Source organism: Ornithorhynchus anatinus, chromosome 11 (genome assembly GCF_004115215.2).
Source record: "Ornithorhynchus anatinus isolate Pmale09 chromosome 11, mOrnAna1.pri.v4, whole genome shotgun sequence".
In the NCBI taxonomy this organism is placed as follows: domain Eukaryota; kingdom Metazoa; phylum Chordata; class Mammalia; order Monotremata; family Ornithorhynchidae; genus Ornithorhynchus; species Ornithorhynchus anatinus.
The window spans coordinates 36,118,754-36,133,968 of NC_041738.1; the positions used below are offsets into that span (position 1 = coordinate 36,118,754).

The 15,215-nt window shown below is 45.5% G+C and overlaps 1 protein-coding gene and 4 non-coding genes across 6 annotated transcripts in view; all 5 read right to left on the bottom strand.

Moving 5' to 3' along the window:
- SF3B3 (splicing factor 3b subunit 3) overlaps nucleotides 1-15,215 on the bottom strand; it is a 35,614-nt gene that overhangs the window by 18,146 nt on the left and 2,253 nt on the right. For both annotated transcript variants that reach the window (XM_001506404.5, XM_007671963.4), the window contains exons 2-10: nucleotides 12,491-12,659; nucleotides 11,229-11,555; nucleotides 10,330-10,502; nucleotides 10,069-10,210; nucleotides 9,099-9,211; nucleotides 7,103-7,240; nucleotides 4,869-4,972; nucleotides 2,386-2,551; nucleotides 1,133-1,228 (exon numbers count right to left, since the gene is read on the bottom strand). In XM_001506404.5, the coding sequence (XP_001506454.1) occupies nucleotides 1,133-1,228; nucleotides 2,386-2,551; nucleotides 4,869-4,972; nucleotides 7,103-7,240; nucleotides 9,099-9,211; nucleotides 10,069-10,210; nucleotides 10,330-10,502; nucleotides 11,229-11,555; nucleotides 12,491-12,560 (1,329 nt within the window). In that variant the 5' untranslated portion in view covers nucleotides 12,561-12,659. The remainder of the gene's footprint in view (nucleotides 1-1,132; nucleotides 1,229-2,385; nucleotides 2,552-4,868; nucleotides 4,973-7,102; nucleotides 7,241-9,098; nucleotides 9,212-10,068; nucleotides 10,211-10,329; nucleotides 10,503-11,228; nucleotides 11,556-12,490; nucleotides 12,660-15,215) is intronic.
- On the bottom strand, nucleotides 2,083-2,167 carry LOC114815369. Its single transcript, XR_003763132.1, has one exon. It is a non-coding gene; the product is annotated as a small nucleolar RNA SNORD111 (small nucleolar RNA).
- LOC114815367 lies at nucleotides 7,519-7,604 on the bottom strand. Its single transcript, XR_003763130.1, has one exon. It is a non-coding gene; the product is annotated as a small nucleolar RNA SNORD111 (small nucleolar RNA).
- Nucleotides 9,799-9,880, bottom strand: LOC114815370. Its single transcript, XR_003763133.1, has one exon. It is a non-coding gene; the product is annotated as a small nucleolar RNA SNORD111 (small nucleolar RNA).
- On the bottom strand, nucleotides 10,774-10,856 carry LOC114815368. The gene has a single exon (XR_003763131.1). It is a non-coding gene; the product is annotated as a small nucleolar RNA SNORD111 (small nucleolar RNA).

Genomic DNA, 15,215 nt, shown 5'->3' on the forward strand with positions numbered 1-15,215 from the left:
GCAGGCAGCTAGGTCAATAACCACATCTGTTTTCTCAGCTATAGACACAGAACAGAGTCAACATTTTTATGACCTATGCCAGATCCCTGGGGGAGCCTAGCAATCCTTTCTCTAGCCACTGATAGGGCTAGAACAGCTACGGCAGGAGGGCAGTGAAAGTCTGAACAGAGTTGGCTTCTCTTCTCCCTAAAGCAACCTCACACTCAAGTCTCTGATTAGGAATCAGCTGCACAAATTGTCCAGGGCCCTCTGTAAAGTGGGAGCTAAAGGAAGCTAGTCAGTGGCTCTGCTTGAGTCCTTACAGATGAATGGAGTGAAGAAGCAAGCCGAAAGGAAGATTAAAATCTTCCAGGTTCAAAGATTTTCTTTAAACTTAAAATAGGAAATCAACTATGTGCCCTAATTAAACCAAACCAGAAGCCCCTCTTAGAGGCACCAGTAGCTAAAGATAGCACAACGGCTCAGAGAAAATGCCTAACATTTCACTTCTTAGTCTGCAGCAAAAGTTCTGGAGCAGACAGTTCAATATAGCCAGACCTTTTTTAATGGTATTTGTTAAGTGCTTACTATGTACCTGGCACTGGACTAAGTGCTGAGGCAGACGCAAGGTAATCAGGTTGGACGTAGTCCAAATCCCACACAGCACTCACAGTCTTAATCTCCATTTTACAGACATGGTAACTGAGGCACAGAAGTTTAAATGACTTGCCCGAGGCCCACAGCAGACAAGTGGCAGAGCCGGGATTAAAACCTAGGTCTTTCCGACTCCCAGCTTGTGCTCTATCCACTAGACCACACTGTTTCTCTAAGATGAGAGGCAAGGAAAATGACTCCATCAACACCAAAAACAATGAGACAAAAATGCCTCAGGGGAAGGAAATGGTGAATGATTTGCTTTGGCCATCTCATTTTGAAAGGCAGATTATTTTCTATGCTGAGTCTGATAATGCAAGTTTCCTCATTCCCACTTAATCACTTTTTTGACTGTTCTTATTTCTCCATTCGAGTAATCTTTAATTCACCCAGCAATAGGAATCACTTTTAGCTCCCACTTCATTATCACAGGTCCTCAGGGCTCCAGTGATCAAGCCCATTTCTTCCTTATCATATGATCCGAAAGATCAGACCTTACCTCAAGTCCATGCCTCAGGACCCTCAGAGATGACCGAGGTCCTCTACCACAGGCCACGTAGAGTTGTGGGGTGTCTTCATTGGCCAGATCTGCTATCTGCACAAAGGAAGAAAGGTTAAGAGAGAATTGCTCTAGACAGAGCTGCTTACTCTGCAAGGCCACTAGCAGTGATCAATCCCCAGTTTTCTGAGCTGGACAACCAAGATTGCTCATCTCCAGGTCTCTGACAAGTACTGGGAGTTTCCAATCGAGACAGAAGAGAGCCCAACGCTTTCTGGCCTAGGAGCTCTTTGAAGCCTGGCCCCTACGAGCCTCATCCCCCTCAAACTGCTGCCTCCTTTTTGTCCAAAATGAAAAGTGGGCAACTATGATCTCAGAAACACAACCCTCTCTGTTTGCCTGCCCTTACCAAACACAACCTTGGCCCCAAACACTGTTCAAGATGTCGCTTCACACTTCTGACACCAAGTATGCAAATGAGCTTTACCTTGAACCATGAAACCCTCATTCTGCTGGCAGAAATTCAGCAGGTGAAAGTCACTTGGCAACTTCAGACAAGCAAAGTCAACCAATCGATAGTATTTATTGAGCACTTACTATGGGAAGAGCACTGTACTGAGCGTTTGAGTACAACAAAACAGAGGTAGCAGATAGGTTCCCTTCCCACGACCTTTCATTTTCTAAGACAAAACAGGAAGGCCATAAACTCCTTTGGCCAGCACCAGTTTTCCTTCCATTACATTGAAAGCCAGGCCCCACGAAGTGTGCATATATGTGCATTGGTGCCCGACATCGAGAAGGGCAAGCATCGTCTGTTCCTCCAAGACCCAATAGATGACCCTGTCAGACCCATGGATCTTTAGCTTGACCCACTATGGCATGGCCCAGGTCACGTCTGGCAAGCACTCAGACCAACTCTGCAAATGAGGAGAGCTAGGAAGTTCCTTCACCAGTCTGATCAGAGGAATAAAAATACAAGCCTCTTCATAGCAAATCTCAGAGAAGAGACAGGAAGAATCATTATCACTTAGGCTGGTCATAAGCCCTCTGAATTAACCACAGGTGGTCTCCTCCCCTAAAGGCAACACATGCAAAGCCTGATGACCCGATACTAAATAATCCCCCCACCAGGAGCTGGTAGCAGCTCCTATTAGCAAAGAGAAAGGATCTATCTCAGGATTTAGTACAGTGCCCAGCACATAGTAAGCGCTTAACAAGTAGCACAATTATTATTATTAAAGGACAAGCTGTACCTGGCAGAACAAGATGGGGGAGAGGCTGTCCAGCTCATCCACCAACACCAGGTTCTTCAGAGGTCGAGGCTGGAAGAAGAATGTGTCTCCCTCTTCCAAAGGCATGGCAGAAGAGAACTCTGGCTCCTCGTCATCATCTCCCAGGTGGGCGATCTGATACAGGTAACTGGAGGGGAGAACAGAAGGGCCACATGCTTTCGGTCAGCCCAACCCCCAGTGGGAGAAAGGATCAGGGTGTGAGGCTCGGAAAGAAGAGGATCCTAGGGCCAATGAGCCGACCTATAATTCTCCTTCAGAACTTCAGCAAGAAAAATGACTACTCCCTTTAAAGAAACAATGGTTATTTCCAAACTGTTTCTGGTCTGTACTGCAGGCAAGACTGAACCTGATACAACTGACGGTAACAATATTTCTCAGTCATTCATTTAAATGGAGGGGTGTGTAAAAAGCAAGGTCACAGGCGATCCAAAGAGCTCATTCTAACTCACTGGTTTCACCTTCTACTGACCCAATCTTAATAGCTGGTTGTGTATTGGGCCAGTAGCTCATTCCAAGTCCCTGAGGTTCGGCATAGTCTTCTACTAGTCAAAGTTAAAGCAACCCGGTTTGGAAGCTGGGAGGAGATTCTCAAGGCCCAAGCCCTTGGATGAACACTACCGAATTGTTCCTGGCCACTGCATATTATTTTCAGCTTCACTACTGCCCTCTGGCCAGTGAACACAAAACTGGCCCATAGGCAGCTACTACGAGGGAGCAGCAGCAACGTGTGGATGAGCAAAATAGATCGTAATAAAAGACTCCCAAATATGTTGATCTTTCGATCCGGAAAGTAAGCATTAAATACTAAGTCAGTTCCCCGACTGGTGGGGGAAAAATGACTAATGGAAACCAAGGTCCGTCACCGGGACTGGGGCCAGGCACCATCAGTACTGGCGGTTCGTGGCCCCAGCAACTCTGGAATTTTATCGATTGTATTTACAGTGTGCAAAGCACTGGACTAAGCACTTGGGAGAGCACAATACAAAATTAGCAGATACGTCCCCTGCCCATAGAATGTAGCGTGGCTCAGTGGAAAGAGCACGGGCTTAGGAGTCGGAGGTCGCTGGTTCTTATCCCGGCTCCGCCGCTTTCCAGCTGTGTGACTTTGGGCAAGTCACTTCACTTCTCTGGACCTCAGTTACCTCATCTGTAAAATGGGGATGAAGTCTGTGAGCCCCACATGGGACAACCTGATCACCTTGTACTCCCCTAGCGCTTAGATCGGTGCTTTGCACATAGTAAGCACTTAAGAAATACCACCATTATTATTATTATGTTTACAGTCGAGAAGGGAGAGACAGATATTAGTGGTGGTACTGCAAGCAAATCAAAATCTGCTCTTTCAAATAACCTGGTTTCTGATCTGTTAGATTAATTCTTCAAAGGCAAGACTTGCTTCTATTGTAAACTCACAAAATGTCTATTAGGCACAATGTGGGGGCTCCACAATAGGGATGTTGACAATGTGCGGCGGTATTACTGTCACTGAAGATTAATGTCAATACCACCATTATGCAGTCATTACGGATTTCAAGTGTAAAGCTATATAATCACGAGTGCCTTTAATTCTATCATTACAAAACCAAGGACTGCTCGCCACTAATTACTTGGAAAATGAAACGATGGCAGCACAACAGAGCTAAGAAATAATTCGACAGATGTCACATTTAAGAATACAATTTAGAGGTATGTCCACCCAAAACAATCTCCCCTGTTTGCTCTGGTGCAACTTTTTAAATGCAGTAAAAGTAAGCTCATATCAGCTCTCCCTCCATTTCCAAAAACTGCTGGCCATTTTATTCCCTAGGAATTTTTCAAATCCTTCCAGTTAATTAAGAGGTACCACACATCTTAAAAACACAGTTAACATCTGTCACTGAACAATAAACCTGTGTAAAAGAAGCTCTACAGATTTCCTTTTTCTGGTCTTTAAAAATTTCTTCAGGGGTAAGAAGAGCACACATTGACCACTCCTACTTTCTGGAAGTAAACTGAGGCCCAGAGATGTTAAATCATTTACCCAAAGACAGTAAGTGACAGAACTACAGTCTCCTGCCTCCTTGTGCTTAAGTTTTCCAAAGGCAGTTTCGGTTCTAGCCTGATTTGAACCGGGCTATTCCAATCTCCACTACCCAACCAAGGTCAAATGAGGAGAAACAGCGTGGCCTAGTGGAAAGAGAACGGGCCTGGGAGTCAGAGGACCTGGGATCGAATCCTGACTCTGACACCTGTCTGCTGGGTGATCTTGGACAAGTCATTTAACTTCTCCATGCCTCTGTTGCCTCATTTGTAAAATGGGGATACGATGCCAGCTTTCTCCCCCTTAAACTGGGAGCCCTGTGTGGGACAGGGACGGCACCCAGCCTGAATATCTTGTGCTTAGTACATAGTAAGCATTTAACAAAATACCGCCAATATTAGTAAACCATGAAGGGGATACTCACTGATTTCCAAATTCTGATGCCACAAAGAGAAAGCCTGTCTTGAGGACACACATGGCAGCAGCCACTGGCACAGTATCAAAATATTTCAGCCGGATCTCTGTCACCTGAAACAGAGAGATGAGTGCATTGAAGCTCTTCAGTTTCCCTCCCAAATTCTCACCTCCACCCTGATTTTCACCTCCCAGGTAACATTACCATCCTCATCACATCTCGCACATCCTCTCATGTCTGTAACCTTGGCACTATCCTTGATCCTTGCCTCTTTCAAACCCCACATTCGGTCTCGTCACCAAATCCCGCTGGCTCTTCCTCCACGGCATCTCCACACTCCACCCTTCCTCCAGTGCCCACCGTTCTGGTTCAGACACCCTAGCTTGACTATGCACCGGCTGAACACCCTACCACCAGTTCCTACTTTTGTTCCGCTGCCCAGATTGCTTTTCTGAAATGATGGTCTGCATTTGTCCCTCATCTCTTCAAAAACTTCTAATGGTCGCCCATTCCTTTGGGTGTCGAACAAAACTCTTGACAATCATCACTGTCAATGGTATTTATTGAGCGCTTAGAAAACGGCAGGGACTGTCTCTATCTGTTGCCGACTTGTTCATCCCAAGCGCTTAGTACAGTGCTCTGCACATAGTAAGTGCTCAATAAATACTATTGAATGAATGAACGTGCTGTTGGGTTTTCAGTAAATAAGAAAGCAGCACGGCCTAGGGCAAAGAGTCTGGGCCTGTGAGTCAGAGGACCTGGGTTCTAATTCTGGCTCTACCAACTGTGTGCTGTGTGACCTTGGGGAAATCACTTACCTTCTCCGCACCTCAGTTTCCTCAACTGTAAATACTTGTTTTCCCTCCCACTTCTGCTATGAGTCCTAGGTGAGACAGGGCCCATGTCCAACTTGATTAACTTTTATCTATCCTAGAGCTTAGAATGGTGCTTGACAAAGTAAATGCTTAAATACTATAATAATACTATAAAAGAGCATCCAACATGATTAGCTCGTACCTATCGTAGCACTTAGAAGAGTGCTTGACTTAGAGCAAGTACTTAGCAAATACCACTAAAAAAATACTAGGCCGGTTTTCAACCCAGCAAAAGGGAGTGATAATGACAGGTTATACTTGAAAGATAAAGCAGCAAGTTTACACTGCTTGTTTCTTCTGCATGTCTCCCGAAGAGCTGAGAGTCCACAGGAATGGTACTTGATCTTAAGAGGGGTGGGAATAGGAGGGAGGCTACAACTCCTCCTTTCCCCTCCCTGCCACTCAGTCTGGAAAATCTTGAACTGATCGGAGGGATTCCTGGGCAGCAATTTTAGGACAAGCGCTGTGTTTCCCAACAGTAAAGCCGCACCTAGGCAAATTATGCCTCTTAAACTGTGGCCAATATAGAAATTACACTACTCTCAGGAGAAGGCACAACAGAGTTGCCTAAATAAGACACGGACACATTGCTTCCTTTGAAGAGCTAAAACAAGTTGACTGAATGAATGAATCAGTAGTCTGAGGTGCTTAGTAAAGTGCTCTGCACAAAGTAAGTGCTCAATAAATACAACTGAATATAGTCTCTCCAACTGGGAAAAGGCTCTCTGCCCTTCAATTGGACCTCTGATATTTCTTGAGCACCTCCAAAGCATCAAAGTTAGGAGCGAAACATGGGATCTCACCAACTGCCTTCCAGTAATGGCAGTGGTAGCCACAAAGCCATATGGGGTTTCTACCAACCCTATTATTTGAAATCCCACTGGCAAGTGCTCTCGTGCGAGAGTAGAGTGTGCACCTATACTGTTCTTAAACATCTTTACCGGAGAACACTCAGGAACTCATTTCCAGGATTGGAGTTTCCCATATCTCATTTAACAGCGAGAAGCAGCATGGCCTGGGGAAGGAGCCCGGGCCAGGGAGTCCGAAGATGTGGGTTCTAATCCCGGCTCTGCCAACTGCTTGCTGTGTGATCTCGGGCAAACCATTTAACTTCTCTGGGCCTCGGTTCTCCTATTCTTCCTCCTACTTAGACTGTGAGCCCCATGCAAGACAGGGACTGTGATCCAAACCTAATTAACTTGTATCTACTCCAGCGATTAGAACACTATTTGACACATAGGAAGCACTTAAATACCGTAAAACAATGTGAACAATCAAGGGGTGACAACGATAGCTAAAAAATAGGTTAAAACATAAAGCTTCCCATAAAGGTGGAATCACCGAGGAGAGGTTCATCTCTCCACTTACCATGTCCTCATCAGTCTCCAAGGTAATTTTGAAGATGTCTCCCTGCTCAGTCTGGGCCAAGAAGAAGAACATTGACTTGGTCTTGTGGGTGGCAGAGCAGACAAAGATCATCCCTCTCTCGGGGTCATCCAAATCATTCTGGAGGGTGGGTGGATGAAAGGAAAATGATAATGACAATGGTGAAATACTTCCCTTATTGGAAAACCCATCACAAGAGGCAGCGGTGGACAGTGAAGGTTATTATCCACCTCTGTCCTCAGTGAAAATTTTCCAAGGCTTCTCCAAATGCCAGTTTAGTGACCAAGCCAACTGGCCCCGAGAAGCCCAGTCACCTACAGGGAAACCGGATGGCTCAAAATTCTCGCCGGCTAGCAACCCCTCAGGGGTTTCTGGTACAGAAGAGCTCTGCTTCCACGCAGCCTGATCAGATCAGCGAGGTTAATTGTGTCTCCAGGGAAGATTTCAGAGAAGAGACATGAAGTGAACTCATCATTTCAGGCAGGGAGCAGAGCCCGTGATGTAATTAATTCCCTTATTACAAAACTGGCTTAACTTACAGATATGGCAGAGTCTGAAAGTAAATGTTCATTTAACCCAAATGTACCCCAGTTCCTAAAGTGTCCTCTGAAAATTTCAGGGACAGGCCAAACTGGAGTCAATCCCAATCAATGTGATAGTAGACCCACACTAGTCCAACTGGAAACTATTAAGAATTATATTTCATTTGTCAGACACTGGGCATGGGCAAAAATATGATCTCCCACATGCCCAAATCAGGGAAGATACCTGATATATATCTATATCCACATACACAGAGAAGATACCAAATATTTAATTTCCACTACTGGGACATAGCCCAGAATTCCAACTCCTGAAATAGGGGGAGACTGGTCCAGGACTAATCTCTTAGACTTTGAACCCTGGGTGGGACAAGGATTATGTGTGTTTTATCTTGAAAATACCCCAGTACTTAGCACATAAACACATAATACCACGTTTAGTTATTAAACTATTTCCCAGCTTTTCCAAACCCAAAAGAATATGCCTAGTATCCAACCAAGTTTTTACCAATAAATATTCACTGACTGGAACCCCAAGAAGAGGCCACTGCTAAACTTGGCCCCAGGGCCTGAAAAAAGGGCCTTAAAGAACTTTTATATGCATTATTTAACTGCTAGACTGTAAGCTTCTTGAGGGCAGGGATGTCTTGAACAAGGCTCCGCCCACAGTAAACGCTCAATAAATTTGGAGAGGGCACACTCCACCCCCAAAAAAGATCACTTGGCTTCTCCAACTTGGAATCTAGTAAGATGACTAAATTGCCCAAAAAGGAAATTTGATGGGACCACAGTCAATCAATCAAGGCATGTTCCCTGCCAACAAAGACAAGCTGAGAAGCAGTGTGGTCTAGGGGAGAAAGCACAGAGCTCGGGAGTCAGAGGACCTGGGATCCTAGCTCAGCTCCACCACTTGTCTAGTATGAGACCTTGGGCAAGTCACTTAACTTCTCTGTGCCTCAGTTACCTCATCTCTAAAATGGGGATTAAGACTGTGAGCCCCATGTGGGATCTGGACTTGGTCCAAACCCGATTATACTCTACCCCAGCCTGGCACATATTAAGCGCTTAAATACCATTAAAAAAAGCAGCTCACAGTCTAGAGGGGCTTATAATACACTGATTTATATTAACTACTTCTCCTTCATGTACCCTTCTTTTTATCTGCCTTTTCTGACTTACTTGCTGTCTCAACATTAGTAAAGAATGTGTGTCTTGTGACTGGTCCCTTAGAACCGATCTTAGAGAAGACATGGACCTGACTCAACCTAGTGAATCAAGATACGTTAGTTCCCTTGCAACCCCCTACTGCCTCATCAGTAAGAAATCACAAAAAGTTCAAGAAAATACCTTAAGAATAACTTTAGGACACTTTTTGTTCTAGCTGCCTTCCGGCACATTATTATAATTTGACCCAAAAAAACCCCAAAAACACTCACCCGTCTCCTAGGAATGGGGCATCGGATATCAGGCTGGTCACCAAAATTTTTGTAGGTTATATAGTTTTCAGAGCAAATAAGCACCCCACTTGGGCCATCTGAGCCGCCAGGGACTGCAGGAAAAAGAAGAAAAAAAAAGGGAAAGCTCTATTAGAATAAAAATATCAAACAGCTCTTGATTTAAATTGGGTAACTTCAGCAAGCTGTTGGTACGCCTGAGCTGCCAGGTGAAGGTGGGTATCAAATCCTGGCTACGCCACTTGTCGGCTGTGTGACTTTGGGCAAGTCACTTAACTTCTCTGCACCTCAGTTACCTCATCTGTAAAATGGGGATTATGACCGTGAGCCCCAAGTGGCAAAACCTGATAACCTTTTATCTTTCCCTGTGCTGAGAACAGTGCTTGGCACACAGTAAGCGCTTAACAAATACCATCATCATCATCTGTAAGCTGCTGTACCCCTGAAGCTACACGTTCAAGTATTGTATGCAGGGGAACTTTGGGTAAATCTCATCGGGAACATCGTTTTCTTTTTCACATTAGGCGTAGGGGCCCCGAGGGCAGGGACCGGGCCTTTTTATGTATCGTTCCCCCTATTGCCAGCACCAGGCCTTACACAATGGACTCTTTTAATATTTCTGGATAATACAACAGCCCTTGATTTAGCTTGGCAGCAACTGCAGGAAACCGCTCCAAGACCGATGCCTGATCAGAGAGGTAAGTGCTATCTCCAGAGCTTCAGGAGTCTCAGAAGAGACATGAAATAGTCATCATTTCAGGCAAACCACTCTGGGAAGGTTCCTGAGGACCCCCATGCAGACACCACTGGGTCTCAGGAGACTCCATCTAATCAAGGTCTTATCTTCTAACACAGTTTTAACCCCGCCTGCAAATAATCTGCTGGACTCCACTCCGAAGTAGAGTTCTGCTAGGTTCAAGGATGAGGGTGGAAGGCAACGCTGGGGAGGCACCTGTTATAAGGAAGTTGCCATGCTCCTCCAGTGGCTCGCTGTATTTTCGGACCACATGGTTCAATCCAAGGTCCAACTCATAGAAAGTTAGGGTTTGTTGGGTATTGGCCGCTGCTTCTCCCGTGGGGTCATTATCTGCTTCCTACAGTAAAGCACAGTGTCCAAAAGACAAATTTCAGATCGTTACTGAGAGTTCACAACCACTGGCAGTTCCAATGAGAAGTATGAAGAGAGAAAAGAGGTAAGGATGGCGGACGTTACCTCGTAGTCCATCTCGAGGCAGGCAAACATAGGGTTTTCAAATCCGACATCCACTCCCACCACATGGTAGACTAACGTGTTGGCTTTGTGAGCTTCCAGAGGTGAAGAGATGGTGAGTCGAGCAGCAGCATCTCTGTTCAGAATGTACACTAGTTTCTGCTTCTCGATGGCACCTGGAGACCAAAGAGGCAAACCATTCACAAGAGTTCCTCAGGTTAGGAGAGGAACATCTCAACTCACCGCACAGAGAACTTCCACACATATGGTACCACATCTTATATTCAACAAGTGACTCAGGACTGCTCTTTAGGCCTGCAGCACTTGGTTTTCCAACACCCCTTTTCTCCATAAGACACACAGCATAATCAAGGGACAAACTGGTTTGTGCCCCTGTGGGTTACTCTTTGTGCCCAAAACACTCCCTGAATTATTAGGGTTTGGGGAAGGCCCGATCAGATAAAAAACAGGATTTTCTCCAGAGGAAATCTCAGAGAAGAGACATGAATCTGGATCATCATTCCAGGCCTTCCCATTCCTTTCTGACAGATCCACTTCCCAATTTTAAATGACTTGGCAGTATCTTGGAGGTTCCGGTGGGTTTCGGCCTAGAAGGCGGGGCGGGGGAGGAGACGGACGACAGGGATGGAGACAGCAGCTTTATAAAGGCTGTTCTGGCTAGTTTCTGCCCTGGCTATTTCATAAACTGGGGAAAAGTTTACCCACGATGGGAATCTGTCAGAATTCCAAGAACAGCAGCCCTCACTATTGAAAAGACAGGGCCAAGTCCCTTTGGAGATCACAACTTCTAACCTGGGACACCCCAATCAATAGAAGCCACTCTTCAAGCCAGAACCCCATTTCCAGAGATCGGTTTCAGACCGGTCCTCAAATTCACTTACTGATCATGACGGCTCGGCCCTTAGGGTCCACAGCCAAGAACTGGCCAGGGACGATTCGGCGGCACCCACTCTTTCCAAAGGTTTCCTGGTGGATCTTCTCAAACATGTTCTTGGAGGGCTGATACTCCAGGATGACGATCCGGCCCGAGTCACTGCCGACCACAATGTAATCTTTGGTGCCGCCCGTCAGCCTGAAGGCCATGAGCGACCGGATGACACCGAACACTTCCACCGTCAGGAGAGTGTGCACCTTCCCGGTGTTGGGGTCAGGGCGGAGAAGCTCCAGGATCTTCCCCCGAGAAACAACAATTTCCTGTTGTTTGGTTCCTAGAACATCAAGACCAAAACGGCCATGAGCAACAGCTAAAATTGGCTCCCAAAATAACCCAGCTGCTTCCAGGAAGACCAAGAATCTACCAAGACAACTGGTCTCCGTATTAGAAATCTCAACAGAAGCCAATGTGCTCTATCAGAAGAGAAGAATTAGCAGGTGCCACATAGGGAAAGCTAAACAAATACTCCCTGGCTATGCCTGTATGCTGGAGGGCCGCTAAGTAGTCCATAAATCGAAGAGTGTCAAAAATTACTTTTCAAAAATGACATAAAACATCAGCAAAAAATGTAAATACCCACTAAAGATTTCCAGGGGTCCAAATCTCAGGCTTTAATAGACTTTAGAACACCACTTTCCTGAAAGGAAAGCTATCCCTCCCCAGTCAGGCCTTTAGCCATGATAAAGAAATAATCCACGTGAAATCTGAATAGACTTGGCTAACAGAAAATATTTCTCACTTGTACTACTCATAAGTTTACATCTAGACACCCTCAAAAGGCATTTCAGTGCAGTTGTTTAGCCAGGGGCTCAGAGCATTTCAGCACTCGTACCTAACTGATTCAGTGGGCTGAGCTCATTTACAAATGGTTACATTAAATTAGCCTACTTCAGAAATTGAGGGAAGCCGTTTCCTATATTTATCTTGCAACTTTTAAAATTTCCCGGGCAGCGAATTCGACTGCCTAGGCCAATGCAGGACCCAGTCTGGGCTACACTGTACACTCACAAAGACTTTCCTTCTTGTCACGTGCGATGTTTGCAGTGCCTTTCCCGTTCAGAAAGTACGACTCTTTCCCTAATTGCAGTGTGCCATGCTGGTTTACCTGTGGCAGAGGACTCCCATCTTGTAGCAGGGAAGGGTGCTACGGTAACATGATTAACTTGGGAACTTGGCTTCTCTACTCAAAGGATCTCAGATGGCAGTTACCTGAGAAGTTGCCATGAATGGCAAAGCTGATGCCGGTGGCTCGCTGCAGGGTCAGGTTATAGAGGAACATGGTGGCGACAGAACCAGATCACTTGTGCCTCAATGTCACTGATGCCGCTGCTGCAGGAAAGTCTGATTGCAAACCCCACGAAGGCTGAGACTTGGAAACCTGGGATTTTAGAAACAGACGTTGAATCCTAACTGACATCTGAAATTGAGATTCAGAGTTGGTGGGCAACTCATTAAAAACAATCACATTCCAGTCTGTCTGGGTTATGATCCTAAGTACATAAACACTGCGATTCAGTTCAGTATTGTCTCTCACGATGACATCAAAGGATCCTTGAAGTAAAGTGCCTTTCTTGACACCCACCTGAAGATTTTGGGATGGCTTTCCGACCTCTAATATATTAGGGACCTCACATTTAGGAATTTTGATAAGTTTCAGACTGCACCTCTGGGAATGAATTTCATACATTATCCCTTATGTTGAAAGGATCAGAACAAAAGGTTAAATTTTCCAGGTAGGGAATAAATGTCTGAAGTTCATTACCAGAGATGCAGGCATTGTTTCTCCTTCATGAATAATGAAAACAATGACAGAATTTGTGAAGCACCTACTGTCTTCAAAGCCCTACTGAGAGCTCACCTCCTTCAGGAGGCCCTCCCAGACTGAGCCCCCCTTTCCCTCCTCCCCTCCCTATGCCTCCCTCTCCCGCCCCTTCCACTCCCCTCAGCACTGAGCATATTTGTATATATTTATTACTATATTTCGTTAATGATGTGTATATATCTATGATTCTATTTGTCTTGATGAAATCAACGCCAGACTGTTTTGTTCTGTTTTGCTTTGCTGACCCACCCGTTTAGACTGTGAGCCCGTTACTGGGCAGGGACTGTTTCTATCTGTTACCGAACTGTCCATTTCAAGCACTTAGTACAGTGCTCTGCACATAGTAAGCGCTCAATAAATACTATTGAATGAATGAATAAATGAATGTAGTAAGGGCTGAGGTAGATACACGATCATCAAGTTAAGTAGGTCGGAGAACAGGTACTGAATTCCCATTTTGCACATGAGGGAACAGAGGCAGAAGTTAAGTGACTTGCCCTAGGTCATATAGCAGGCAAATGGCGAAGCAGGGATTAGAAACCAGGCCCTCTGCCTCCCAGGCCCGTGCTCCATCCACTAGGTTCCTCCACAATTTGATTGTGAGCTCCATGAAGGCAGGAAACATGTATTTTGCTACGGCTGGATTTTCCCAAGCACTCAGCAGCTGCCCTAATACTTGACTAACTTCTCTGTGGGGCAGGAAATCCTTGCATCTGACACTGAAGCAGATATCCAAACATGTAGCGCACACACACAAGATGGAGATTCTCTACCCTCTGATTGAGCATTTAGCTACCTTTATTTAAGTGGCATGATTAGATTTATAGCCCTTAAAGCCTGATTTAACTTTAATTATGCCATCTCCTATAGCAAAACTTGCCCATTGCTTCATCTCCCCAAATTGCAGACAATTGTTCCTGAATAACAGCTAACAGCTTGAGTCCGTGAACTTGAGTTTTCTCAGGCCTGTTTTTTTCTCCCACTCTGCTCTTCGTGCACTGGAAACCGCTTTGGGTTTTGGTTTTTTTTTTTGGTTGGTGCCAAGCACTATCCAAACACTGGGGTTGATACAAGTTAACTAGGTCGGACTGCCTCTGTCCCACTTGGGGCTCAGACTCTAGGAAAGAGAGGAGGTTTTGAATGCCTATTTTTACAGCTGAGGAAACTGAGGCACCGAGAAGTTACGTGACTGGCTTAAGGTCATACAGCAAACAAGTGGAAGAGCAGGAATTAAAACCCAGATCCCCTGACTCCCAGGCCTCGCTGCTTGTTTTGCTCCCTACCTCGACCCTGCAAAAGCTGACTCTGCTCCCAAGACGCAGGCAACCTTTCTTATATAGCAGCAGTGTTTCAGATTCCTGCTGCAAGGTAAATGGGAAAATGGCCCACTTGAGCCTTGAAAGGACAGGCTGGGGCTATTAATAATAATAAAGTTGGTATTTGTTAAGCACTTACTATGTGCAGAGCACTGTTCTAAGCGCTGGGGTAGATAAAGGGTAATCAGGTTGTCCCATATGAGGCTCACAGTCTTAATCCCCATTTTACAGATGAGGTAACTCAGGTAACTGAGGCACAGAGAGGTTAAGTGACTTGCCCAGTCACACAGCTGACAAGTGGCAGAGCCAAGATTCGAACCCATGATCTCTGACACCCAAGCCCGGGCTCTTTCCCCTGAGCCATGCTGCTTCTCTAAGCAGCATGATTACTGATCCTACTTAATCATTTCCCTTCCCTCCTTTTTACCTCTCCCTTTCCAGTTCTCTGCTTCTGCTCTCAGGGTTGCAAGCAACAGGTCTTAAATAAATTAAGCCCTTGAGTTTACATCGGTTGTGAGTTACAAGGAAATAATCCCTCTCTTACTCTAAGCCTGGTTAAACTCTGCAATCCTGCCCCTCTCTCCCTTTACCCTCCTCCTCTCTTCCCATTTTGTCCCAGGAACTGCTGCTTGATGTGCCTTACTTGAGTAGCAGAAACACAGGGAAGACATTTCCTCCCATTTAATGAAGATCTTGGAACTTTTAGTGCCTTCAACAAAATTCCACAGAACACGCGGAATGGATCCCAGGCCTTTTTCCAGGTAAAATGCCCAGGTTAGTGACATATTACCCTCTC